Genomic DNA, 27,669 nt, shown 5'->3' with positions numbered 1-27,669 from the left:
GAGTACGGAGACCACTGGTCCTGCAGGACAACTTTGTGTCTTTTTTTTTTTTAGCCATTTTGTGTCTTTCTTTTTTTATGTCTCCTGGGTTTGTTTCATTACTAAATGATCATTTTTATACATTTTGGTTACAACTGTTAACCCGGGCGCAGTAATGTGCTACCCACTGCTCCTTGCAGGGTGTGTTCACTTGTGTGTAAAAAAGGATGGGTTAAATGCAGAGGTTGAATTTCCCAATTGTGGGATTAATAAAAGTAATTAATCTTAATCTTAATATAAACAGCAGTAGAGATGAGTTTCATCAGTTAATTAACAGTTTACAGATCAAAATGTTTAATGTGCAGAAACATTATTCAGCTTTCATGTTTGAAGGTGAAATATCAGCAACAAGGCAAATATCATTCAAACATTTTACAGGTTTTTCTTTCAACAGATGGATTTTGAATTTTCTTTGGAGAAGCTACAGCTGGAAGAATCTTTGAATCTCTCTAGAATCTACTGATTGATTTAAGTGATGGTTTTAACTGTGGAGATAATCTATTATTTCAGTCTAATCATCCAATCAACCAATTGAAAATTCACTTCATGTGATCGAATAATAAATAATAATATATGATATATAATAATAATAATAATAATAATAACAATGAATAAATAAAATGGCTTCAGTTTTTTTTAATATATTTTTATTTTCACACTTTAACATTCAAACTGTGCAAATGAATCAAAAGAGTCAGTTGAGTTCTGTCGATACGGAGAAACCCACAAACCACAGAGGAGCTCCAGCACAGTCCAGTTCTCCTCCAGTCAGGGTAAGACTGACTGACACCTGTCTCACTGACATGTGGAGTTGTTGAAGCTGCTGTTGAGTCTAAACTTCATCTCATCGGTTGTGGTTTTGCCGTGGAGTTCGTCACATGCTGAAACAGTACCGACAGCTCACAGACTGAAGGGGGGACCCGGACCAGTCTCTGTCCCAACAGATCAAGTCTCAACAAGTCCAATGCTATTGGCCGATTAAGGCGACATCACGTCATCTCCTACCAGTTACACCAGTTAAAGCACAAGTCGTTCACTTGCTAATATCTGACCACATAAAATAATATTACAATCATATTTTAAATTAAAAATTATAAACTTGTGACGACAAAAACAAACCTCAAAAACATCTGACTCAGTTAGATCGATGTTAACACTGCAGTTTGAAACAAGTCCTACGGGTCTATTCCAGTCTGGTCTGGTCTGGTCTGGTCTGTTCTCTTCTGTTCTAGCCTGTTCCAGTCTGTTCTAGTCTGGTCTGGTCCGGTCTGTTCTGTTCTAGTCTGGTCTGTTTTGTTTTGTTCTGGTCTGTTCTAGTATGTTCGCATTTGGTCTGTTCTAGTCTGTTTTAGTCTGTTCTGTCCTGTTCTGGTCTGTACTGGGTCATGGATTCTTGATACCCGCGGATACAAAAACTAACAACAAATCCCTTTTTTTCTTCCTGACCACAGATACATGATGAACAACCATCCTGATGAATTCTGCTGTTCAGGAAGAACTTATATAACCGGTTCCTCTGCTGTTGTTCTGGTTTTGGTTCCCTCTGTGCCCCGGCCACAGACAGAAGGTGCAGTGAAGACTCGGCTGTAGAGATTAGCTGCTCTGTTTCTACTCAGAACTCAGTCCTCAGAACTCTGAAACCAGTCACCAGAACCCTGAAACCAGTCACCAGAACTCTGGAATCAGTTACCAGAACTCTGAAACCAGTCCCCAGAACTCTGAAACTAGTTCTCAGAACTCTGAAACCAGTCTCCAGCAGACTGAAGTGAACCCGTCAGGACTAAAGGAAACACAGCCACTGTCTCTCAGGATCAACTCTGTACCGACGCATCGGTTCTCTTGACGCCCCTGTTCTGGGTCTCACAAATTGGCTGTGGTTTGTTCTGGGTGGTTCTGGATCCTGCTGGTCTGTGCTAGTGTCCTGAGCTCCTCTGTGGCCGTGCCGGTTTCCCAGCAGGTCTTGGTAAACAGGTAATAAACAGGAAGTAAAGCTTGATGCACGGCATCAGTAACAAGCAGCAACAAGTCCTCGCTGCGGCGGCCATGTTGGCTCTGGGTGATATCACCATGGTGATACCATGGCAACACTGATCCTTTCACACACAAACACACACACACACACATACACACACACACACACACACACACACACACACACACACACACACACACACACACACTGTAGTCCATCAGCCAATCAGAAGAAGACCCGCCCTCTGGTCTCTGTAATGTTCACTCTGATTGGCTGCTTCTTGTCGGCCTCTTCTTTTCATGTTGGCGTTGCCCTCAGAGAGATGAGCCTCGCTGAGCCTTCCCATCATGCTTTGCTCTATCAGGCGTGGACAGGTGAGCTGATCTCAGACCAGTAAGGTCAGAGGTCAGAGGGTTGCACTGTCACGGGTCAGGAAGGTCGGAGGTATCCACGGTAACCTGCCAATCAAACCAATCAAAACAGATTAAACCAAACGGCAGAACCAGTCTACAGAACTCTGAAACTAGTCACCAGAACACTGAAACCAGTCCTCAGAACTCTGAAACCAGTCAGCAGAACTCTGAAACCAGTCACCAGAACTGTGGAACCAGTCCTCAGAATTCTGAAACCAGTCATCAGAACTCTAAAACCAGTCATCAGAACTCTAAAACCAGTCATCAGAACTCTGAAACCAGTCATCAGAACTCTGAAACCAGTCCTGCTTCAGCCATCAGTCCGTCTCTTAAATAAGTCGAACAGCAGAGGAACAGTAGCAGGAGCTTGCGGGTCTTCACCTTAATGAAGATGGTGTCGTCTTTGATGTAGCTGCCCGTTTCCAAGACACTTTGGGACACAAACAGAGGACAGCCGGAGGCAATGTTCATCTCTGCTGCTGGACGTCTGAAGCTGCTGCTGTTTGGATCAGGCTTAAAGGCATCACCCAAGTGTTTCCTCGACGGGCCCTGGTCCATCAGCATCAGAGTCACCTGACAGACAGACAGAGGAGACAGACAGAGACAGGTCCGTCAGTAACGTTTTAACGCCGAAACAACAGAAAGTTTAACTGAGTCCACAAGAAGCAACCAGTCTCAGAAACACCTGGTACTCCTTCAGTAACGGGTCAGTACCTTCTGTTTGAAGGGCCAGGGCAGCAGGGCGTCGTACTCGCCCCTCATCACCACGAAGAACAGCGACAGGTGCGTCCCCTTGCCCATGCCGTCTCCGTTCAGGTAGACGCGCGCGCACATCTTGTATCCGAAATATCCGGTGTAAAACGGCTGCGAGTACAGCGACAGTGTCTTTGCCGCCACCGCTTCCTGTTTCCGTCTCTTGTAGTCGCGGATCTTCCAGATCAGGGTCCCGTTGTAGCTCGCCGTCTCCAGCACCTGGAAACGCAGGTCCATGTCGGCCAATCGGATCTCGTGTACACTCAGCATGTCGTCATGTCGATTCAGCTGAGTCTCCAAGGAGGCTGCAGAGAGGTGAATATTTATCATGGAGTTATTTATTCACTGTGTTTGAATCCCCAGACTTCTGGAGCTAGTCCATCAACTTCAGGTACTAGTAGACAGACCTCCAAAACTAGTCCGCAGACTTGTAGAACTAGTACCCAGACCTCTAAAACTAGTCCTCAGACTTCTGGAACTAGTCCACAGATATATGGTCCCCAGCCTGTGTTCTTACCCAGAGTATGTGTTGTGGATCCACTCCCATTGCGTCCCCCTTGTTCCAGAGCGTTCAGTCTCGTCCGGACGTTCTCCAGCGTTCCTCTTAGGTTCTCCACCTCATCTCTGAGCACACGGAGAGCTTGGAGCTCCATCTCCACCCCCATGAGCTTCTCTGAGTGAGAGCTCATCAGTTTCTGTAGGCAGAGAGATGATTAGCGGTCCAGGTTCAGGGGCGGGATCTGTCAGTTTGACCGATGAGGCTTCACCTCCAGTTTTTGGTTCCAGTTGCATCCCAGTTTAAATCAAAGCCCTCTGCCCTCACAGTGTTTATTGTTCCCACCCAGACTAAAAACACATACAGGTGCATCTCAATGAATTAGAATATTGTAGAGAAGTTTATTTATGTCAGTAATTCAATTAAAAAAGGTGAAATAATACATTATATAGATCCATTACACACAGAATGAAACATTTCATGTCTTCATTTATTTAATTTCTTCTAATTATAATGATTATTGCTTACATTTAATGAAGGCCTAAAAAAAATAATATTACAAAAGACCAATTTTAAAAAGTATCTTTAATATGGAAATGTTGTCCTCTGAAAAGTATGTCCATCTATATGACTCAATACTTGGTTGGGGCTGGTTGAATTGAACTACTGGAAATGGACTTTCCATCATATTCTAATTTATTGAGATGATCCTGTACATCTTTATTTTCAGGTCAGATTATTTATGATGTTATGTAAACAGAACAGCATGCAATCCTTTCAGACTTCCACTCTATCTGTAAGAACAGGCCAGAGTTTGGTGTTTTGGTCTCCAGGAGCAGCCGCCAAACTTCAGTTTACCAACTGATTCCAAAAATGTAATAAAAACAGAATGCACTGACTTGTTGTACAGCCAACTGAATTCATTTTAAGGTTTTAATTGTGTGGGTCAATATTACTCATTTATAGAATTTTAAGCCACTTTGTTTATGACATCTGTTATATTAATATATTACCTGGCCTTAGTTTTACCTGCATGGCGGCCAGTTTCTGCTCCATCTGTCGGTTCTTCTCTCTAAGCTCGTCGTTCTGGTTCTCCAGCTCAGACAGTCGACTGCTGAGAGCAGGAAGCACCTTGTACCTCTCCAACAGCTCACCTTTAATATCCTCCATCTGGAAACACACACAGAGTGTCAGCCGGCTGAGCTCCGCCTGCCGCGGAGCTGCTCTCTGGTGGCCGTGCTTACCTTGTTCTCTAAAGTGGAGTTCCTGTTGGCCATCATTCTCAGGTGTTCAGCTGCAAAGGTGGACTCGTGTTGCCTCATCTCCTGGTTCAGACCCTGAAAAACACGAGAGTGTGAACACATGGTACACTGGAGTCCACAGGGAGAAGCAGCAGCAGCAGAAGAAGAGTTACCTTAAAGATGCAGCCGTAGCGGTGGAACTGACAGCTCACCTGAGCTTTGGGACAGTCGTGCTGATGACTGGACAGCTGAAACACAAAACCAGTCCATCAGTGTCATCAGTACTACCTGGTCCTGGTCCTGGGGGTTCAACAGGTGAAACAACAAACAGAACTGCAGTAAACTCTGACTGGGTGTCCGTACCTCGCTCCGGAGGAGAGAGGAATAGGAGCAGTGGTTGGGACACGAGACGGGGAACGCCGGACACACCGTCTCCTTGTGTTTCTGAAACATACAGAAACTCTATTTTCATCATCATCACAAGAAAAACTTCAACAGATTCAACTGACTAGTCCTCAGACGTACAACTAGTCCCCAGACCTGCAAATAGTCCCCAGACCTGCGACTAGTCCCCAGACCTGCAAATAGTCCCCAGACCTGCGAAATAGTCCCCAGACCTGCAACTAGTCCCCAGACCTGCTACTAGTCCCCGGACCTGCTACTAGTCCCCAGACCTGCAACTAGTCCTCAAACCTGCAACTAGTCCCTAGACCTCTGCAACTAGTCCCCAGACCTGCAACTAGTTCCCAGACCTCTGCAACTAGTCCTCAAACCTGCAACTAGTCCCCAGACCTGCAACTAGTCCCCAGACCTCTGCAACTAGTCCTCAGACCTGCAACTAGTTCCAAGACCTGCAACTAGTCCCCAGACCTGCAACTAGTCCCCAGACCTGCAACTAGTTCCCAGACCTCTGCAACTAGTCCTCAGACCTGCATCTAGTTCCCAGACCTGCAACTAGTCCCCGGACCTGCTACTAGTCCCCGGACCTGCTACTAGTCCCCAGACCTGCAACTAGTCCTCAAACCTGCAACTAGTTCCCAGACCTCTGCAACTAGTCCTCAGACCTGCAACTAGTTCCCAGACCTGCAACTAGTCCCCAGACCTGCGACTAGTCCCCAAACCTGCAACTAGTCCCCAGACCTGCGACTAGTCCCCAAACCTGCAACTAGCCATGAGTCAGTGGTGTCATGAGGTACCTGGAGGTCGGTCAGAGGCATCTTGGTCATACAGAACTCGCAGCTGCTCTCTCTGTGTTTACATTTCCAGCTCAGGTGGTCGGGGATCTCTTTCCTCATCATTCGCTCTTTGCATTTACCCAGCGGACAGGGGACCTCATAGTAGGGACACACGTTCAGGTGGTCCTGCAGACAGACAGACAGACAGACAGGTGAGAGACAGACAGAAAGACATGGACGGTGGTCTTCAAGTAGACACCTGGGAGTCCTTTAGTCTTTCTCGTCAGAGGTTAAACTAGGGCTGGGCGATATAAAAAATATATTCATATATTTTTAAATGTGATATGGAATTAGACCATATCGCATATATCAATAGTTTTTAAAAAATGATTTCTTTATATATAAATGCTGCTCTTAGTAGGGTTTGTAAGATTTAGTTCTTTTGTAATGTTTGTTATTCTTTTCTCATATAAATATATTTATTTCAGAAAAAGACCTATTTTATTTCAAAGGCTATTTTTATTTTAGATATTTTCCTTTTATTCTCCTTTTGTTATACAGCATTTATGTTCACTTAAATAAACGGTTTCAATAAAACTACTTGTGACATGTCATATTTGACTTTGACTGAACATTTGCTCTCATTTTGTGATAAAAATATCATGATATATATCGTATATCGATATTCAGCCTAAATATATTGGGATATGACTTTTGGTCCATATCGCTCAGCCCTAGGTTAAACTGCTGTCAGTGTGTGAGGTTAATGTAGCAGCCAATCAGAGGGCAGGACTGCGTGTGAGCTCACAGGTATCTGCTGCAGGCTCATCTGCTCCTGGCAGCCGCTTGCTTCACTGCGACAGTAAACCTTCAGTGCCATGATCTCCCTCTGGCAGCAAACGTCTCTGAAGATCTGCAACATAAACACATAAACATTTTCAGTGACTGGTCAATAATCAATCAACTAGAAAATTTCTAAAGAAATTCTGAGTGTGCTCGACTCTGGCCTGTGACTCTCACCCATGCATTATTAGATTACAATTTCAACCGTTTTAAAAATGGAAAAGAGGAGGAAGTCATGTAAGATAATAAAGCAGGTGTTGGTGTGTGTGTCTGTTCGGTGTGTGGGTGTGTCTGTCTGTCTGTCTGTCTGAAAGTAGTGTGAAACTGGTCAGTTAGTGTAAACTGACAGATTTCAGTTAGTGTGCGTGTGTTGGGGGGCAGGCTTTGGTAGCTAAGCAATCAGGGCCAGGTGGCGTCCACCAATCAGAGCAGAGCAATCAACTAAAATCAGCTGCTCCTGTGAAGCCACTGACAGGGGGCGAAAAACAGTAAAACGTAGCTCCTATCAGTGAACCGACTTCACTTTGAGCATCCTGTTGGTGTTGTTGGATCATCTTTGCGTCCTACGCCCAAACTATAACTCTGACAGCTTTAGCAGTCCAATGAGTGAGAAAACCAATTTTCCTACGTTTCTATGTATAAATTATTTCTGTAGAGTGGTATCTGCGGCCTTAAGCTCAGTTTCAAAAATGTATTTTTTGACAAATTTTCTCTCCCTCTGCAATCTAGTGATGATGTCATCCACCCTAGCCTCTCCATAAGGTAACATTGGGGGTATTTTTTGTTGTGTTTTTTTATCGAATAATTTAAAAACCATTTGCCGAAACCCTTAGAAAAGTTATAGCACACTTGTCATGGCCGAGCCAGTTGATTTGATACTTTTTTAGTGTATATGCGACCAAAACTCTGGGAGGAGTAGTCGACCGAAAAAAAACACGGAAGAAACAGAAGAATAAGAAGAAGCTTGAACAACTTGATAACTTGATTTATGATGTCACTTCCTGCCCACCTTGTCTTTGAAGAGAGGCTCCATGTCAGCTGGACATACTGGGTTAGTGTGACTGCAGGAGGAAAAGGAACATCAGGTTACTGATCAACAGCTTCACCTGATTCAACAGAAACAACTCTAAGCATCCTGTCTAACCTGAGCTCACCTGAGGATTTCCTGGATGCAGCTCTGACAGAAGCGATGACCACACTCAGTCTGGCGAGGCTGACACAGGATCAGCCTGCACGCCTCGCAGCAGTACTTGGCTTCTGGAGTCTCCACAAAGTGATCTCTGAATCCTCCATGAACGGGCAGGAAACCTGCAGGGACACCTGGACACAGACACACACCTAAGATCAGACACACACCTGAGATCAGACACACACCTGAGATCAGACACACACCTGAGATCAGACACACACCTGAGATCAGACACACACCTGAGATCAGACACACACCTGAAATCAGACACACACCTGAGATCAGAAACACACCTGGACACAGACTCACACCTGAGATCAGGCACACACCTGAGATCAGACACACACCTGAGATCTGACACACACCTGAAATCAGAAACACACCTGGACACAGGCTCACACCTGAGATCAGGCACACACCTGAAATCAGACACACACCTGAGATTAGACACACACCTGAGATCAGACACACTTCTTATTGCAGCTGATTCTGGTTTGCTCTCTATCCTCATCCTCCTTGACCTGAGTGCGGCCTTTGACACAATCTCCCACACCATTCTCCTCAATAGATTATCCTCCATCGGCATCACTGGCATCCCTCTTGACTGGTTCCACTCCTATCTCTCAGACCGCACTCAGTTCATCCAACTTAAATCCTTCCGTTCCCAACCCTCCCCTGTCTCCTCTGGTGTCCCCCAGGGCTCTGTCCTGGGTCCCCTCCTTTTCATTACTTACCTCCTTCCCCTTGGCCTTATTTTCCGTAAATTCAATATTCTTTTTCACTGCTATGCGGATGACACCCAGCTCTACCTCTCCACCAAACCCAACTCCATCCTCCCTCCCTCATCCTTGACAGATTGCCTCTCTGAACTTCATACCTGGTTCACCTCAAACTTCCTCAAACTTAACAGTGATAAAACAGAAATCCTTTTAGTTGGTACTAAATCCACTCTACTCAAAGTTGACAGTTTCTCCCTCTCAATCGACAGCTCCATAGTTTCCCCCTCCCCCCAGGTAAAGAGTCTGGGTGTCATCCTCGATGGCTCACTCTCCTTCAAATCCCATATCAACATCACCACCCGCACCGCCTACTTCCACCTTCGTAACATAAATCGCCTCCGTCCCTCCCTCACCCCCCATACCACCTCTATTCTTGTACACAGCCTTGTCACCTCCCGTATCGATTATTGTAATTCTCTCCTCTTCGGCCTCCCCCAGAAATCCCTCCATAAGCTCCAACTGGTCCAGAACTCAGCTGCCCGTATCATCTCCCAAACCCCCTCTTTCCACCACATCACCCCCATCCTACAGCAACTCCACTGGCTTCCAATTAACTTTCGGATCAACTTCAAAATTCTTCTTCATACCTTTAAAGCCATCCACAACCTTGCCCCTCCCTACCTGTCTGACCTCCTTCACACTGCCACCTCCACCCGCTCCCTCAGATCCTCCTCTTCCATCCACCTAACTGTCCCCCCTGTGCCCGGCTTACCACCATGGGGAGCAGAACTTTCAGCCGCTCTGCTCCCAAACTCTGGAACTCACTCCCACCGGACATCCGAAACATTGACTCCTTCCCTCAGTTCAAATCCTCTCTCAAAACCCACCTTTTCAGGATAGCATTCTCACTATAGATGTCATGATGTTTTTACTAGCACTTTTAATTGTTTTGTCTTTGTTTTGTTTTGTTATCTGTTTGCTCTTGTTTTAACTTGTAAAGTGTCCTTGAGTGACCTGAAAGGCGCTGCTAAATAAAATGTATTATTATTATTATTACACACCTGAGATCAGGCACACACCTGAGATCAGACACACACCTGAGATCAGACACACACACCTGAGATCAGACACACCTGAGACCAGGCACATACCTGAGATCAGACACACACCTGAGATCAGACACACACCTGAAATCAGGCACACACCTGAGATCAGCCACACACCTGAGATCAGACACACACCTGAGATCAGACACACCTGAGATCAGACACACACCTGAGATCAGACACACACCTGAGATCAGCCCAGGGCTGGGACCAGCTGACGAGGTGTTTACCTTGTGAGGGGGAGAGGTCACTGGGAGGCCAGGGATTGGATTGGCGGTGAGAGGGCAGGGCCACAGAAAGGGGCGTGGTCAGGGAGGGCGCCACCTGCTGGAGGGGAATCTGCACCTCCCTCCCGTCAGCACTCCTCCCCGCTGACATGACCTGAGGGGAGAGGACGAGACGAGTCGGTCAGGAGACGGAACCACTTCCAGAGATAGATTGTATATTTAGATTCTAATATAATAATTCTTATTGTTTAAAGTGTTACAGTTACTACTGTTACATTTCTGGTTAATATTGCTTCTTCCTATTTATTGTTAATTTATTGATGCTTCTTTCTATCTTTGCTGCTGGAACTAATAAAGGAACATCTGATCTGATCTCAGCTGGCAGTTATTTGCTGTTTTAGTTTCGTTTTTATGAAAAAGTTAATACGCAGATATAATTTGTCCTTAATGTCAGAAACATTTAACTGTGACCTGACGACCTGAGGCAGCTGTGGCTCAGTTGGTAGAGAGGTTGTCTTCTGATCGGAAGGTTGGTGGTTCGATCCCCGACCATGGCAGCCTACATGTCCAAGTATCCTTGAGCAAGATACTGAACCCCAAATTGCTCCCGATGCTGTGTTCATCTGTGTGAATGAATTCCCAATGGTGGCAGGTGGCACCAGTGTGCGCTATATAAGTGCACCCCATTTACCTGACGAGTCGTTACTGAAATAACCAGATGTTCTGACCTACAGGCTGTCTCTTCTCAGTCAGAGGGAAACTGAGAAAACAAAGATCTGCGGAGCGAGACTGAAATATCCTCACAGCTGATTTTTGATGGTTGGAAAGTTGGCAGTGAAAACATAAACAGGGAAATAAATAAACAACAACAACGACAGGGAGCTGAATGCTGCTGATCACCTGAGCAGCTTTAAACACGTCTCACTGTCATTTATAAACTACTAACTAATCTGTTGTTGAAAGCATTCTGACTGACAGAAACATTTCACACTGCAATATATATATATATATATATATATATATATATATATATATATATATAATATACACACACACACACACACAGTAGCTGACTTCTGAAGTTTAATAAACTTCATTATAAAAACATTACAACAAGCAACAGGTGACCTTTGACCTTTAATCTGACCACACACACACACACACACACACACACACACACACACACACACACACACACACACACACCACTTCCTGTCAGGGCTCAGCTCTGGGGATGCTAGGGGCTTTTCCACTGACTGCATCATTAACTCACACACACACACACACACACACACACACACACACACACACACACACACACACACACACAGTGACATCATCACTGACTGATTTCCTGACCACTCTTCAAAATAAAAGCCCTACCTGCCTCAGTCAGCTTTATGAACGTTTCTTCAGGTCTTTTGTTGTTGAACAACGAGATGAACGGGAAAGATCAGAGCAGCAGTCCAGCAGACTGGTTTATTATTATTATTAATATTATTATAATAAAATGTGTCAGTGATGTGCTCACAGACAGGCAGGCAGGCAGGCAGGCAGACAGATAGACAGACAGACAGACAGTGACAGACATAAAGACACAGACAGACAGACAGACAGACAGACAGACAGCGACAGACAGTTCTGTAGATGAACAGAAACAGAAAGTGTGTGAGGGGTTTTCCTCTGAACAGAAACTGTGGATAGTTCCCTGTTAGGTCAGTGGGATGTTCAGTGACTCTGTTGGTTTCTTTAGTTTCAATAAAACATTTTGTGATTGTGAGGATTTACAGTGAAGCCGAGCGTCACTCATAACAATAAAGAGGGAATGTTTGGAAATAAGGTGGCTGTGTGTTGGTGAAGGTGTCCAGATGATCTCATCATGTCACAATGACAATAACAATATTTAAGACACAGAGATGAGATATTCTTGGTAGAAGCTGAGACAACAATCTGCTCTGATGTAGGGTTGGGCGATATATCGATATAAAAAATATATCGATATATTTTTAAATTTGATATGGAATTAGACCATATCGCATATATCGATATAGTTATATATTTTTTTCTCTTTCTTTCTATATAAATGCTGCCCTTACTAGGACTTGTCATATTTAGTTATTTTGTAATGTTCGTTATTCTTTTCTCATATAAATATATTTATTTCAGAAAAGATTGGCCTATTTTATTTCATAAGCTATTTTTATTTAATTTAAAAAAAAATGTGCACTTTATGGAGCTTTGATTTTTCAAAAAGGTACTCCTGTTGTTATACAGTATTTATGTTCACTTAAATAAATGGCACCAGCCAGGGAGCGTTTCTGGACTGGTTTTATCTGAATGTACGTGACATTATGCCATGTGTTTCTGATTGGTCAGCAGCTGAAGGCCCCGCCCCCTGTCAAACTCACCAAACTAACATAAAGCTTGCAACAGAAACAAAACCGTTTCTAGTTTGTTCTGTTTGAATCAAATGATATCCTGTACCAGTCAGGACCAGTAGGACAGTAGTCAGTCAGGACCAGATAGAATCAGCAGGACCAGTCAGGACTAGTAGGACAGTGGGACCAGTCAGGACCACTAGGACCAGCAGGACCGGTCAGGATCAGCAGGACCGGTCATGACCAGTCAGGACCAGTCAGGACCAATCAGGACCAGTAGGAACCAGTCAGGACCAGCGGGAACCAGTCAGGATCAGTTAGGACCAGTCAGGACCAGCAGGACCAGTCAGGATCAGCAGGACCAGTCAGGATAAGCAGGACCATTAGGACCAGTCAGGACGACTAGGACCAGTCAGGACGAGCAGGACCGGTCAGGACCGTTAAGGACCACTAGGATGAGCAGGACAGGTCAGGACCACTAGGATCAGTCAGGACCACTAGGACCAGTCAGGACGAGCAGGACTGGTCAGGACCAGTCAGGATCACTAGGACAAGTAAGGACCAGTCAGGACGACCAGGACCAGTAGGACCAGTAAGACCAATCAGGAACAGCAGGACCAGACAGGATCAGCAGGACCAGTCAGGACCACTAGGACCAGTAAGGACCAGTCTGTCTGATATTCTGATTGAACTTCTGATTTGTTTCAGAGTGAAACTTCACCTGAAGCAGCTTACACTTCAACAAGACTGAAAATAAAATAATAATATTCAGCGTTATTAGAAAAATTGTCTGCAGACGTTGCTGCAGGAGTCCAGCAGGGGGCGCTGCAGGAGTCCAGGAACGACACTTATCTCCACATCCAGACGAGAATCTGAACTTCGTGACATTTTTTCTGGAGAATAAATGTGAAACTATGACCAGACGTTTTGATTTGTTGTTTTTAAAGCAGATTCAGTTTGTAGAGTCTCACATTTGTTTCTTTTCTGTTTTATTTCATGTTAAAGTGAAAATGTTTTAAATCTCTGTCACGTTTATAAAGATTAAACTTTCATTATTAAATTATTGTTTTAATATTCAGTCTGAATTATTTTATGATCCTTAAGCTTCAGATACATTTTATTTTATTTTCACTGTAAATGTTTGATATTATTAACTGTGTTTCATAAATAAAGTTTATTATTATTAATATTGTTTTATTTCTGTCATTTTGTTTATGATCATATAAATATTTAATAAAGACTTAAAACTAAAACACTAATTCTTAACAGAAAACATGTTTTTGAATTATTTCCATATTTAAAATGAACATTTGAGAAATTAAATATTTTATTCTTCAGATGAAACTTTCTGTTTAAACAATATTTATCTTCTGTTTATTTGCAGTCTGTAGAACAACAAACTGATTTTAATAAATATATTCATCATTCTAACAGGATTTCTACATTTTATTCAGAATCACAAAAAACTGTCAAAAAAAATCTGTTTTGGTGTTTTTACTTTTGACAATATTTTCTGATTTACGATGATAAAAGTTAAAAACTCTGAATCTAACATATCAACAAAATACAATAATTTTATATCTTGGCGTTACCTCATTAATATTTAATGGCTAAAGCCTCATTTAATATCTGACATAAAATATAATTTTAACTTGTGATGCAAAATAATATTAATGTAAATAAACTGGAAGGTTCATCTGCAAGTTAAATATTTTGAATATTCTCCATGTCTGACTGATGCTGATCAGTTATTGATCGGTTATTGGTCAATTATTGATCGGTTATTGATGATCAGTTCCTTGATGTAAACAGACTGAAGGCTAATGCTAACACACTGTAAGCTTCATGTTTCTCTGCAGTTTGTTCAATAAAGATCAGTTTAGTTCACACACACACACACACACACACACACACACACACACACACACACACAAAACACACACACACACACACACACACACACACACACACACACACACACACACACACACACCTAGCTGTAGCATCTGTTGTGTTGAGCTAACAGCTAACATGTTGTTAGCTCCTGAGGTTCTACTGAGGTTCTCCTGAGGTTCTGGTTCTGTGGACTCACATGAATCTCCTCCGCAGGCCCCGGCTCTCCGCTCAGCAGCTCCGGGGCTCGGCGGACTCTCTCCGGGACTCAAACCGTCGACCTGCCGCTGCCTCGGAGCCTCTGGGCCTCGGGCGGACTCCTCATGGTCCGGGTTCGGGTTCGGGTGTTCTGCGGGATGTCCAGGTTCTGTTGGCTGTGTGTGAGGGACACAAGTCTCTGGGATCCAGTTCAAAGATCCAGCGGAGAGGACTGGGCTGATCACACTGGAAACCCCCTCCGCTGCTTCCGCCCAGGAAATCCCCCAGCTGCCCGGAGCCGGGACTGGGACCGGCCACACGAGGGCGCTGTGCCCGCAGCCGGGACCGGGACGGGGGGCGCTGTTTCCACTTTATTGAACTCATCTGTTTAAACCATAAAAACCCTGCCAGTGTTTGTAAACATATACATCAGTTAAATGATAATTGAAGTGTCTCAACATATCCGCTACTATTTTTTAAATTTAATTGTATTTGGAACATGTAAAAGGAAAAGATCATACTAAAAGAAAAGAGAGAAAAAGTAAGTTTCAAACAATGAAAACTGAACACAATGAAATCATAAAACACTACAGGAGAGATCTAAATCCATGGTTTTCTTGACTATGAATTTGGTTATTATCCAAAAAACCATGTTAAATGTATAGATATCAGCTCTTAAATAAAACTCTTATCAGCTATTTTGGTAATTATCATTATATTTGTTCCAACAAATGTACCTTTAGTTGTACCAGCCATTAAAATGAGAGATAAAGGAGAGACAGAGAGAAAGGAGAGAGAGAGAATGATATAAGTGTAAGTTCAAAACAAAGACAGATACAATAATCCCTGCAAACACTATATATATATATATATATATACACATATATATATATACACACGTGTGTGTTTGTGTGTGCGCCACAAACCCCATATGGCATTAGTTATTTTACATTATAATATATATATTAACCCCTCGTTTTGCACTTTTTTTGTGTGCATCAAACAATAATATATTTTTTCTTATATTTATAATCAGTCGTTCTTCTGTTATAAACATTCGTCATTTCTGTAATTTCTTAATGTTAATATTCAACAGTAAACATTTTCTTAGTTCATGTCAATATTAAATATATGAAATTAAGGAATTTATCAGCTGATATGTTATAAACTATATTTAATATCATTGGTTTGATTTGAACACTTTTCTCTTGTTACTGTTTATTGGATTTGTTCTCATGTAACAGAATTAATGTGATAATATAGAGTGACCACCAGGGGGCACTGCAGGAACAGTTTATATCCAAACATTCAGATCAGAATAAAGCTGCTCGATATGAATGATGGATATGAGCTTCAGAGCTAAAGATAAACAGTTTACAGCGGAAGTTAAAATCTCTTAATTTCTTTGTGATTATCTCTGGTTCCTCTCATAAAGCTGCATGTTAATAAAGTTGGGCATCATTACAAGAAAGCAGAAGTTAGAATATTTCACTGACGTGTTTTCATTTCACAGACGTTTTAAAGAAAGAAAAAAGAAGAAACTGAAGAAGAAACAAATTCATTTATTGAGGAACTTTGGTTTTATTGTCACTCCTCCAACAAGCCGTACGCCCCCTCCCTGAGTGACATCACCCCAACACGCACAGAGAGATACCAAAACAAAAGATTAAAAACATAAAACAATAGAATTGTAATAGAAATCTAATAAAAAGAGACAAAAAACAGGCCCCGTCCACTTTACGTGACAGGTCAGGTCTGATTTCTGATTGGTCCAGAGAGCAGTGACGTCAGGTTCAGGACATAAACCTCAAACTGACAAAATAAAGTCCAACACAACACAAAAAATAAAAATAAAACAAAACTTAATGACATCATGAAACCAGAGGGGCGGAGTCACAGAGTCAGGATGCCAGAGGCTTCTGGGGCTCCACAACGAGGGAGGACGAGTCCTGCAGAGACAGTAGAGACACGATAAAGATGCAGTAGAGTCAGAGTGGAGACACAGTAGAGACAGAGTAGAGACACAGTAGATTCACAATAGATTTACAGTAGTCAGAGTAGAGTCAGAGTAGAGTCACAGTACAGACACAGTCGAAGTTGTCCGGTTGCATGTCCTCACCTCCTTCGTCTCCCTGACTGGGACCTCCTCCTCCTCAGCAGGACACTCTTCCATCCTGTCCTCCTCTGCTCCTCCTCCATGTCCCGCCTCCATCCCGTGTTCAGCCTCCCACTCCTGAAGAACCTCGTCCAGGTTGAACCTCCGTCTGTAGTTCACCAGGAAGTTCTTCACCTGAACCACCGACTTGTTACCAATCACATCTGAGATCGCCTGGAAGTCCCGCCCATACTTCCTGATGGCTGTGTGTGATTGGACAAGAGGGAGAGAGTTACTGACCAATCACAGACTCAAAACTTAAACAAATTAAACTAAAACTAACAGGGTTCACCTTGTACTGCTAGCAGCTGCTCCTCTGTGGTCCAACGAGTGTTAAACTTCTGATTCACCTGAAACAAAAACAAGAAGCTGAAGACACGAAAAGCAACTTTAGCACCACCAACAAACATCCAGCAACACCAACAGCCCAACAGACAACCAGCATCACCAACAGACAAACAGCAACACCAACAACACCAACAGACAACCAGCACCACCAACAGACAACCAACAAACACCAACAGACAAACAGCAACACCAACAACACCAACAGGCAACCAACAACACAAACAGACAACCAACAACACCAATAGGCAACCAACAACACCAACAGACAACCAACAACACCAACAGACAACCAACAACATCAACAGGCAACCAGCAACACCAACAGACAACCAGCAAAAACCAACAGACAACCAGCAAAAACCAACAGACAAACAGCAACACCAACAACACCAACAGACAACCAGCAACACCAACAGGCAACCAACAACACCAACAGGCCACCAACAACACAAACAGACAAACAATACCAACAGGCAACCAGCAACAACAACAGGCAACCAACAACACCAACAGACAACCAACAACACCAACAGACAACCAACAACACCAACAGACAACCAACAACATCAACAGGCAACCAGCAACACCAACAGACAACCAGCAAAAACCAACAGACAACCAGCAAAAACCAACAGACAAACAGCAACACCAACAACACCAACAGACAACCAGCAACACCAACAGGCAACCAACAACACCAACAGGCCACCAACAACACCAACAGACAAACAATACCAACAGGCAACCAGCAACAACAACAGGCAACCAACAACACAAACAAGCCACCAACAACACAAACAGACAACCAACAACACCAACAGGCAACCAACAACACCAACAGGCAACCAACAACACCAACAGGCAACCAGCAACACCAACAGACAACCAGCAACACCAACAACACCAACAGACAACCAGCAACACCAACAGACAACCAACAACACCAGACGTTTTTTTATGTATTTGTGGTTTGAGTTGCTGCGGTGCTGTGTTGCAGCCATTACCTCGGGCTGTCGGAACTCGTCCACCCCTGAGTTGATTTTGTCCTTCAGAGAGCTGTTGGACTGTTTGATGGTCTGAATCTGAAACACAGAAGTTAAAACGTGATGTAAGAACAGGAAGACAGGCAGACAGACAGACAGACAGACAGAGACAAACAGACAGGCAGGCAGGCAGGCAGGCAGGCAGACAGACAGACAGACAGACAGACAGACAGACAGACAGACAGACAGACCTGTCTCTTGATGGAGACCAGCTGACAGTCCAGCTGTCTGATGAGTCCCTGAGCAGACGAAGACGAGAGTGAGACGACGTCCTCCTGATTAAGAAACATCCCTCTGGGAGGACGCTTCTTCAACCGCTGGGATGCCTTACTGCCTGTCTACAGGTCCAGAGAGACAGACAGGTTACTACCACCTGACAGAGAGACAGACAGGTACTCAGAGAGACAGACAGGTGTTATTACCTTCAGTCCAGGAGCTGGTTTGACCTCTGACCTCTCTGATGCAGAAATCACCTGAAACAAAAGCAGTCAGTAAACAGCCAGTAAACAATTAACATCCAAAAAACAATAAACAACTAATAAACAGTCAGTAAAAACGTTTACCTCCTTCTTGTCGTCTTTGTTTGGCTCAAACTCAGAATCACTCGGAGGATTTAAGTTTCTGTCCTCAACCTCATCGTCACTGAAACGGTTTAAAGTTTTTATTACTGTCCAGAAACATCTCACGACTCACCTGAACACAGGTAAATACACTGTTACCTGTGTGTTATGTGAGTGTTACCCGAGTGTTCCCTGTGTGTTGTTCCCTGTGTGTTCCCTGTGTGCTACGTGAGTGTTACCTGAATGTTACCTGAGTGATACCTGAGTGTTACCTGTGTGTGTTCCCTGTGTGTTACCTGTGTGTTATGTGAGTGTTACCTGAGTGTTACCTGTGTGTTCCCTGTGTGTTCCCTGTGTGTTATGTGAGTGTTACCTGAGTGTTACCTGAGTGTTACCTGAGTGTTACCTGAGTGTTCCCTGTGTGTTCCCTGTGTGTTCCCTGTGTGTGATATGCGAGTGTTACCGGATTGTTACCTGTGTGTTACCGGAGTGTTACCGGAGTGTTACGTGTGCAGGGTGCAGCTCACCTGTCGTCTCTCTCTCTCTTGTGTTTTCTTGTCTGTCGGTCCATCAGACTCGTTTTACTGCGACTTTTCTTCCAGGAGTAATAAAACCGGACCAGACTTGCCATGGACTTGTCAGGTAACTGCACAGAGAAACCGTCTTCAATGGACACACAGTCTACTGGTCCCAGTGTCAGAGACTGGGACCAGTGATGTAAATAAACTTGTGGTTTCTGTGGTGCCGTACCATCTGCTGGATGCGGTGGAAGCTCTTGCCGTGGAAGCTGAAGGCCTGTTCAAACAGGACTCGGTCCTCCACCGTCCACTCGTCAGGAAATGGAGTGAAGTTTGGCAGGTCAGCAAGAGATTTTTCTATGTTGTGTTTGTGCCAGAAGAGCATCCCCAGAGCCTGAAGACACAGGATATACAGTCAGACAGACAGGCATACAGTCAGACACACAGTCAGACATCCAATCCAATCCACTTTATTTATATAGCACACTTTTAGCAAACACTAGGGCCCTCATTTATCAAGCGAGCGTAGAAACGAGCGCAGATCCGAGTGTATATTTGGTCTTACGACAGGGTCCACGTGTGATTTATCAAACGATCGTATCTCTCCAATCACAGCGTAAGAATGATCGGCTTTTGATAAATGTGGCGGCTCGAAACATGCGTAATTTAAATACCACGCCCTAATATATACCCGATTCAGAAGACTCGCCTTCAGAGTTTACGACACCGAACAGCGCAATACGGCCAAAAAGAGGATTTTTTCACCCTCTAAACTCAGCTTTATTAGCAAAGTGCACCGTTACAATTAACAATAGGGGCAATATAGACATATTAAAGAAATACGCAGCGACGGAGGTTTATGAAATAAAAGTAGCCTACTTATAGTTATAAACTCAAACAAGTTCACTGAATATTTTACATTTGGAGCACTGACTTAAAAGTTTTCAGCTTTTTGGTTGGAGGTAAACAATGTTTAAAAGTAAGTTTTAATTCTAAAAGAAGAGGAATTTCTCAGTCAGAAAGTGAAACGATGACGTCCAACAGCTGCAACACAACAAACTGGTTTTGTTTGGCAGCATAAAAAGTGAAAAAGAAGGAAATCAGTGCTGCTGTCAGCAGAGTAGCGGACTATTAAACTCCCGGCGAGGTTTGAGTAATTACATCGTGATATATATAGCCTAACAATCTATATAATATCCGAATATTGCTATTATTATGATGGAGATATATTATTCACCTCTTTACATTTACTAATAATGATGTCCTAGTCAGAGGAGCGTGGGACGGCGCTGATTGGAAATGTTTCTATTCGGGCAGCACCGATGGTAAAAGAGACGCTGACGCTCCGGTGTCGGAGCTGGATAACAGCAAACAGCAGAAGACAACAACATTTAATATCCTTGGCTGGTATTCTGTTTAAAGAATTTCACGATCGCAGGGTGTATTTATTTTTGGATTATGTTTTAATGATAAATTATGTAGTCTAAACATGTTTTGCTTTGTCACTATTAAAAATCAAAACACCACAGAGTTTTATCAGCTCCAGGCATCGATACAATAGTCTAAGATCAATTCTCCGACTCAGATGTGTGGACTTCACGCTGACTCAAATTTGCGTACATGAGCTGAGAGCAGACGTGCGATCTGATCGTACCGTCCGCTCACGTCCATATTGATAAATGCCGAGGCTTGCGTAGAAATCATCTTACGCCCACTTTACGCTCACTTTCTGACGTACGCTCGTTTGATAAATGAGGGCCTAGGTTTCCAAAGTGCTGCACAAACAATAAATAGATAAAACAATACAAAGAGATGTAGTAAACAATAGAACAGTAATAGTGTGTCTGACATACAGTCAGACACACAGTCAGATATACAGCCAGACACAGTCAGACATGCAGTCAGACATTAAATCAGACATGCAGTCAGACATACAGTCATATACAGTCAGACACAGTCAGACACACAGTCAGACATAGTCAGATATACAGTCAGATACAGTCAGACATAGTCAGATACAGTCCGACATACAGTCAGATACAGCTGTGTTAGTTTAGTTAACATTAGTTTGCATCTAATGTTGGCTGGAATGGTAGCTAGTTTAGAGCTGCAGAACACAGCAACCTAGCACGAACAAACTGCACAGGGAGCTAACTCATGCTGTGGTCGTTTACGAGTCAAACACATAACATTAGACTAACGTTTACCAGCTTATTGTATGTAACATGAATCACTATGCTAGTTCGCCAATGTCAACTAATGGAGCCAAGCAATATGCACACCAGCTTATGTGCAGCCAGGGCTGCACATAAGCTGGTGTGCAGTGCTCATGAATGAATGCATGAATGTTTTGATGAGCACTGAAAACATTAAAATGAGCACCACATCCAAGTGTGATAGGGCTCATTTGAGTACGAAACATTTTTACGGTATAGATAGAGTACTCTACAAGTCTCTAGATAAACATGAAATGCATTGTTGGACTTAACATTACTTTTAAAAGTAACCACATTAGCATTCAAATAAGCTACTCATAGCATAGCACTACAATGAGGTTAAGAGTAGATTTTAAAATGCCCCACTGTCATAGCTTTTTGATCTAATATGCATTGCTATTGTGTTTTCTAGAACAAAGCAAAGAACCTTGCTGTCCTATCTTGGGAAAGAGACACAATGCACTCCACAGAAGGCAGCCGAACTGAGCAAAAGGGTCTTGAGAGTAAGTAATTATTTGCTTGCTTTGAGCATCTTTTAGGAGGGAATGGCTGTCCTGATCCCATTTATTGTGTCCTGATTTGTGTCCTATATTTATTAGCTAGGTTATGGGCAGTGGCGGACTCAGACTGTTTGAAGGGCAGGGGCGAAAAAATAAAAAGGGCACATTCTGCACAACATAGGGGCCCACCAGCACGCAAAAAGCTATGATGCATCATGTATGATGAAATAGACCTCATCCTTTATTACAATTAGCATTAAGTTAAAGGAGATCCAGATCAAAGTAATTAATGATATGGTACTGACAATAAAAAAACATCGAACCGAACCATCTAGCGGGGTCCGGGGGCATGCCCCCTCGGGAGAAAATTTTTAACTTTTTAAGTAAAATGCATCAATCTAATCCGCTTTTTCAGCTTAATGAGAGCAAACACCTCACATAAAATTTTTCACAGTTGGGTGATATTGTATTATAGAATCTTTATTGATATCCTAATGAGACATTTTTTTAAATCACTGCAGATCATTTTCTTCCCTGGGATTCTTTTTCTCTCTCTATTGCAAGGGCACTTTATCGTGTTTTTTTTTAACTTGGCATCTAATTGCGCTTTTCTATTACGGGTACAGGCAGACTATTAATCTGCTTTTTGCTTCGTTATCCATTGCTGATTTTAGTACCACTTGATGTAGCTGTTTGTCACCCCACAGCGACCCCACATGAAAGCAACGCCTCTTTTGCATTCCCCGTTCGGCTACCAAAGAGAGGCACCATGGCACCAGAAGGGCAGAAGGGCACTAAAAGGGCACTTATTAAGGCACATTATCAAGTTTTTTTGCTCTAGAGGGCACATAATCATAATGTTTTGTATGAAGGGGCACCCTAGAGGGCACCCAATCATTTTTCTGCATGTGTAAAGGGCAGCCAATAAGGCACTTCCTCTCGTTTTCACCACTCTAGAGGGCACTTTAGCGCACTTTTTCAACCATGGAGGCACGAGGGGGGGCGGTCGCCCGCCACTGGTTATGGGTATTTCTTCAGTTAACTTGGCCTTTTTCTTTGTGTCCTTGTTTGGATTGTCTAATAATTATGAAAGGTGCTATGTTGTTATTAATATTAATAATATTTATTAATAATAATAATATTTTCTTTATCTTATAGGTGATCGTCAAAGACATGAGGCCTTTGTCTCTTGTTGAGGGTGAAGCCTTCATAGACATGACTGAATATGCCTGCCCAAGCTTCAAGTGTCCCTCCAGGTGGTGGTTCACAAAGCAGATGGAGAAGGCATATCAAGTATTCTTGAAGATTTGAAGGAAAACCTAAAGAAGAGGCCCTCAAAAATAACACTCACCACCGATGCCTGGACAAGTATTGCCACTAGGGATGTGCATGTCAGGCAAAAGTACTATTCAATAATCGTGGGATACTAATCGATTAATATTCGATCATAACAGCCAGAGCTCTTCTTAACAAGCCAGCCTCCGGCTCATTAAGAAGAGCCACCATTAGCAGCAGTTAACTGCTACTACATCAACGACAACTGGGAGATGGTCTCATATGTTCTGTTCACAAAGCCCCTTGAGGACAGACACACTGGAGACAACATCGCTCGCTGGATTCAAGAGCTTGCCGAGAAATTTGACTTCTCTCTCCGTGATGATGTCTAGGCGATAATGCAGCTAAAGCCCTTAGAATCCTTGAGGAGAGGCATTGCGTTGCCTCACTTCGATGTGCTGGCCATAGCCAGGCCATGGCCAAGCTGAAACTCAAACAAGAGCAAATGGGCACACCTCAACACAAGTTGTCGCAGGATGTACCCGTCAGATGGAATAGCTCTTTTTACATGATCACACGCCTCCTTGAGCAGCGGTGGCCTGTAACCGCAACCCTCTTAGACCCCGAGGTCACCAAGGTAGCAAAGCACTACCTGGATATGAAAGCTGACCAGTGGATCCTCCTGGAGGACCTACAGCAAGCACTTGAGCCCTTCGAGCAAGCCACCATCTCCCTGAGTGGAGAGGCAAACGTCACAGTCTCTGTCCTGCCTCCGCTGGTGAAAGGCCTACAGAAGTCCACGCAGACAGCCTTTGAGTCTGCTCCCATCACCAACTTTCAAACAGCAGCCGCAGCAGAGATTGCTTCAAGGTTAGTTTAATCATTCAGCTCTTTAAATCTTTTATAGTGAACTAACTGAATATTTGAATTAAGCTTTCCCAGTTTGCATCTTTCAATGTTTTCCAATTAGCACTCTATTATGTAGAGCTATTGATTTCTCTCGAAGCACCTTGAATCCATTATTTTTCAGATGGAAGATGGAGACTACATATGACGAAGACGGGAACAATGTATGCATCTTCGCCACGGCCCTTGTTCCAAGAAAAACTCCCGGAAAACTCAAGTTCCAAGACCAGAGGGAAGATGCTGTCAGGAATGAGGTGCTTGTATATTTTGGGGAGAAACCAATTCCAAAGGACAAAAACCCACTCCAATGGTGGAAAGAAAATGAAACGAAGTTCCCCGCCCTGGCTGTTTTTGCGAAATCTTATCTGGCTGCCCCTTCAACATCCACACCTTCTGAAAGTCTGTTCTCTGCAGCAGGGACCATTGTAAGCAAAAAAAGAGAGAGCAAGCCTCACCAAAGAGCATGTGGACATGCTCACACTCCTCCACAGTAATTCATAGTAGGTAGTGTAGAAGAAGAGTAATGAATGGTGATGGATGAGAGGGAGGAGAGAAGCATGTAAGCTGACAGAATAGCAGTTAAGAGAGTCAGTTTGATTGTGCATCAGGTTTTATGTTGGGAATGTTATGTGAAAAACACTCAGGAATGTCTGTACTGTTTTTGCACTGCATTTTTAAAATCTTTTGTACAGGACAGATTTTAGTTAGTCACAGGCTGTATTTTGTATAATTTTATTTTGTATAACATAATTATTTTGCTGTGTAAAACAGTGTTTAATAAAGTATATTATTAAGAATGTTTTGGTATTTATTTGAGATACATTATAGTTTTTATTAATCGAGCAAAAGAAAAAATAATCGTTAGACTAATCGTCCAATTAGTCGTTAGATTAGTCAACTAACCGATAAAATAATCACCTGATTAATCGTTTACCCCCTGCCCTAACAGTCAGACATACAGTCAGACATTTAGTCAGATATACAGTCAGACAGACAATCTGATATACAGTCAGACATAGTCAGACACAGTCGGATATACAGTCAGACACACAGTCACACATACAGTCTGATATATAGTCAGACACACAGTCACACATACAGTCTGATATATAGTCAGACATACAGTCAGACATAGTCAGATTTACAGTCGGGCATACAGTCAGATATACAGTCAGACAGTCAGATAGTCAGACAGAGTCAGATATACAGTCAGACACACAGACCTGCTCCATGTTGTATCCGTGCCTCTCCTTGGCGATGGCGATGTATTCGTCCACTGGAAGAGAAAAGCTTTGATCATATCAGCGTCTCGTTCTCTGACTGCTGCAGAATTTAAATCTGTTGTTTCTTACACTGAGTCTGGTTCAGACAGCTGCTGGGGATCCAGACTAGCATGCCCAGGTTCTCTCTGATCTGAGCTGCCTGGGCCACGTCTGAAACACACACACACACACACACACACACACACACACACACACACACACACACACACACAGGTTAACATAAAGGCTGGTTGGCCTGAGGTTCCAACAGACAAGTTTCTGTTTTGTTCTCAAACAGGTTTGAAACAAAACTTCCCACAATGCAAGTCGAATTATTTGTGGTTAAACATTTACCTACAAGAATCCAAAACCTGATCAGCTAACACATTTGAATTATTTTTATTTATCTGGTTCAAATCCTGACCTGGATGTCTCAGAGTTTTCGTCTTCCTGGACTCTAAACACTGATCTACATTATAGAGAGCAAAAACCTCTTCCAGAAATCCAGAAAATAATCAGCAGATTAATTGGCAATAACAAAAATCTAATATATTATGAACAACAATCTATTTGTAGGTTTTATGATAAAGACAGGACAGGAAGTTTGATCCAGTAGAAACACAAACACTAAAAGTGATCTGTTGCACTTTGTCTGAACCAGGTCCAGAACCAGGACTAGAACCACTGCTGGATCCCTGGGACTCGTTTACCATAGAACCAGATCCGGTCTGACCGGTTCTGGGACAGTTTGAGAGGATCATGTACTTCAGTGCTCGTGTTGTTCGAGGCTACCTCTCCGCTGCCGTGTCAGAGCCTTACCCGTGTCAAAGTCCGGGACCACGGCCTGGTACTGCGGTCCGACCCGCATGCCCCCTCCTCCTACACACACAGACAGAGAGGGGTCAGTCTGAATACACACAGTACACACAGTACTACTCACAGTACTCGGCGGTCCTCCAGTGCTCGAGGCTACCCACCATGCTCCTCGTCACTGCTGGACCCGGAGCTTCCTTCCTCCCAGCAGCTGGTGCTGGTTCCATTCCCGGACAGGCTCTTCCCGGCGGGATGGGCCGCCCCGGGCCCCGGGGCCCTGCCTCTCCTCTTCCCCGGAGCCTCCGGGTTCCTCTGAAGCATCGCCGGCATGAGGAACTCCGCGGCTAGCTGCTAGCTGCTAACTCAGGCTAACACTTAGCTACTAAGTTAGCTTAAGTGCCCTGCTAACCAAACCGAACCGGATAACTCGCGGAGCGGAGCGGAGTGTTCGGTCCGGACGGCGGCGGTAGGCTCCGGTGTGAGTCTCGGAGCCTCGGAGGCGGATCAGAGAGGAAGCAGCGGGCGGAAGACCAGAGACCAGCTGAACACTGGAGCTCCAAAAGTTCCGGAACAAGCAAGCGGAACCAGAACGAACCAGAACGAACCAGAACGAAACGGACCGACACACCGAGCGGAGACACTGAGCACCGCAAGAAGGATCGATCCGGACCGGAACCGATCAGAGGAGATCAAGCACACCGCAGCTGATCGATTAGAGAGAGAGAGAGAGAGAGAGAGAGAGAGAGAGAGAGAGAGAGAGAGAGAGAGAGAGAGAGAGAGAGAGAGAGAGTGAGTGCGCGCCCGCGTTCATGTGTGCGTGCGTGTACATGTATAATGTATGTCAACATTGAATTTAACAGCCACAATCTATTTTTCTCTGATGTGAAATAATAAATATTGTCAGAAAGAAAAAATATAAAATAACAACATGAAATAACTTTATGTATTTGGATAAAAGCTAAATGACGTTGTAGAGCTGTAGAATGTATATGTCTTTTATATTCTACATTCTGTTTTAATTCCTATATGAGTGTATGTTGATAGATAGACAGATCAATGGAATCAAAGTATACAATAAAATATAATAAAAATGAAACAAAGAGGACAACTCTGTAGGTTTAAACAATATATACACAATAAGGATAATAGAGAGCATTTATAAATAATAATTTGTGTTATTGATTTATAAACATGTTATTAATGATGATTATTGATCCGCTCTGCTTCAGTCTGACAGAAATATTAAATCTGAGTATTTATTAACAGATTAACTTCAATATAATAAACATAAATAATATATAAAATAGATCTTAATATATCTATAACAAACACTGAACATTCATTAAAACAGGTTTTTATATTAAAGTGTTATAAACCATTTATTCATCATTTATTGCACTAAACTGTCAATTAAATATTTTATGGCTCTAA

The 27,669-nt window shown here is 43.3% G+C and overlaps 2 protein-coding genes across 2 annotated transcripts; both read right to left on the bottom strand.

Annotated features, from left to right (window-relative positions):
- Positions 1 to 1,007: 1,007 nt before the first annotated feature.
- traf3 (TNF receptor-associated factor 3) lies at positions 1,008 to 14,922 on the bottom strand. The gene is made up of 14 exons (XM_059353791.1): positions 14,644 to 14,922; positions 10,177 to 10,327; positions 8,087 to 8,252; positions 7,942 to 7,993; positions 6,898 to 7,002; positions 6,111 to 6,275; positions 5,278 to 5,358; positions 5,088 to 5,162; positions 4,918 to 5,010; positions 4,703 to 4,843; positions 3,695 to 3,872; positions 3,139 to 3,482; positions 2,806 to 2,997; positions 1,008 to 2,469 (listed from the first exon to the last, which is right to left on the bottom strand). Exons 2-14 carry the CDS (start codon positions 10,322 to 10,324, stop codon positions 2,434 to 2,436), a joined length of 1,776 nt encoding a protein of 591 aa, XP_059209774.1. The 5' UTR covers positions 10,325 to 10,327; positions 14,644 to 14,922; the 3' UTR covers positions 1,008 to 2,433.
- Positions 14,923 to 16,184: 1,262 nt separating this feature from the next.
- rcor1 (REST corepressor 1) lies at positions 16,185 to 26,983 on the bottom strand. The gene is made up of 13 exons (XM_059353964.1): positions 26,403 to 26,983; positions 26,245 to 26,304; positions 25,516 to 25,596; positions 25,387 to 25,439; positions 19,499 to 19,660; positions 19,276 to 19,394; positions 18,752 to 18,830; positions 18,611 to 18,661; positions 18,380 to 18,526; positions 18,150 to 18,227; positions 17,090 to 17,147; positions 16,762 to 17,000; positions 16,185 to 16,591 (listed from the first exon to the last, which is right to left on the bottom strand). The coding sequence occupies exons 1-13, from the start codon at positions 26,566 to 26,568 to the stop codon at positions 16,544 to 16,546; spliced, it is 1,341 nt and encodes a 446-aa protein (XP_059209947.1). The 5' UTR covers positions 26,569 to 26,983; the 3' UTR covers positions 16,185 to 16,543.
- Positions 26,984 to 27,669: the final 686 nt, after the last annotated feature.

This window comes from Centropristis striata, chromosome 16 (assembly GCF_030273125.1).
Source record: "Centropristis striata isolate RG_2023a ecotype Rhode Island chromosome 16, C.striata_1.0, whole genome shotgun sequence".
NCBI lineage: Eukaryota > Metazoa > Chordata > Actinopteri > Perciformes > Serranidae > Centropristis > Centropristis striata.
Note: the sequence above shows the minus strand (reverse complement) of the source record. Positions and strands in the feature narration are given on the sequence as shown.

What these genes read in the sequence shown, in the direction of transcription:
- traf3 (XM_059353791.1), bottom strand. Translation starts at nt 10,324, where the DNA reads ATGTCAGCGGGGAGGAGTGCTGACGGGAGGGAGGTGCAGATTCCCCTC. An exon ending in CCTGGCCCTTCAAACAGAAG is followed by an intron (nt 2,998 to 3,138) that starts GTACTGACCCGT and finishes TCTGTCTGTCAG; the next exon opens with GTGACTCTGATGCTGATGGA. An exon ending in ACGACACCATCTTCATTAAG is followed by an intron (nt 2,470 to 2,805) that starts GTGAAGACCCGC and finishes TTTGATTGGCAG; the next exon opens with GTTACCGTGGATACCTCCGA.
- rcor1 (XM_059353964.1), bottom strand. Translation starts at nt 26,568, where the DNA reads ATGCCGGCGATGCTTCAGAGGAACCCGGAGGCTCCGGGGAAGAGGAGA. An exon ending in CAGCAGTGACGAGGAGCATG is followed by an intron (nt 26,305 to 26,402) that starts GTGGGTAGCCTC and finishes CTGTGTGTGTAG; the next exon opens with GAGGAGGGGGCATGCGGGTC. An exon ending in TCCACCGCATCCAGCAGATG is followed by an intron (nt 19,395 to 19,498) that starts GTACGGCACCAC and finishes TTCTCTGTGCAG; the next exon opens with TTACCTGACAAGTCCATGGC.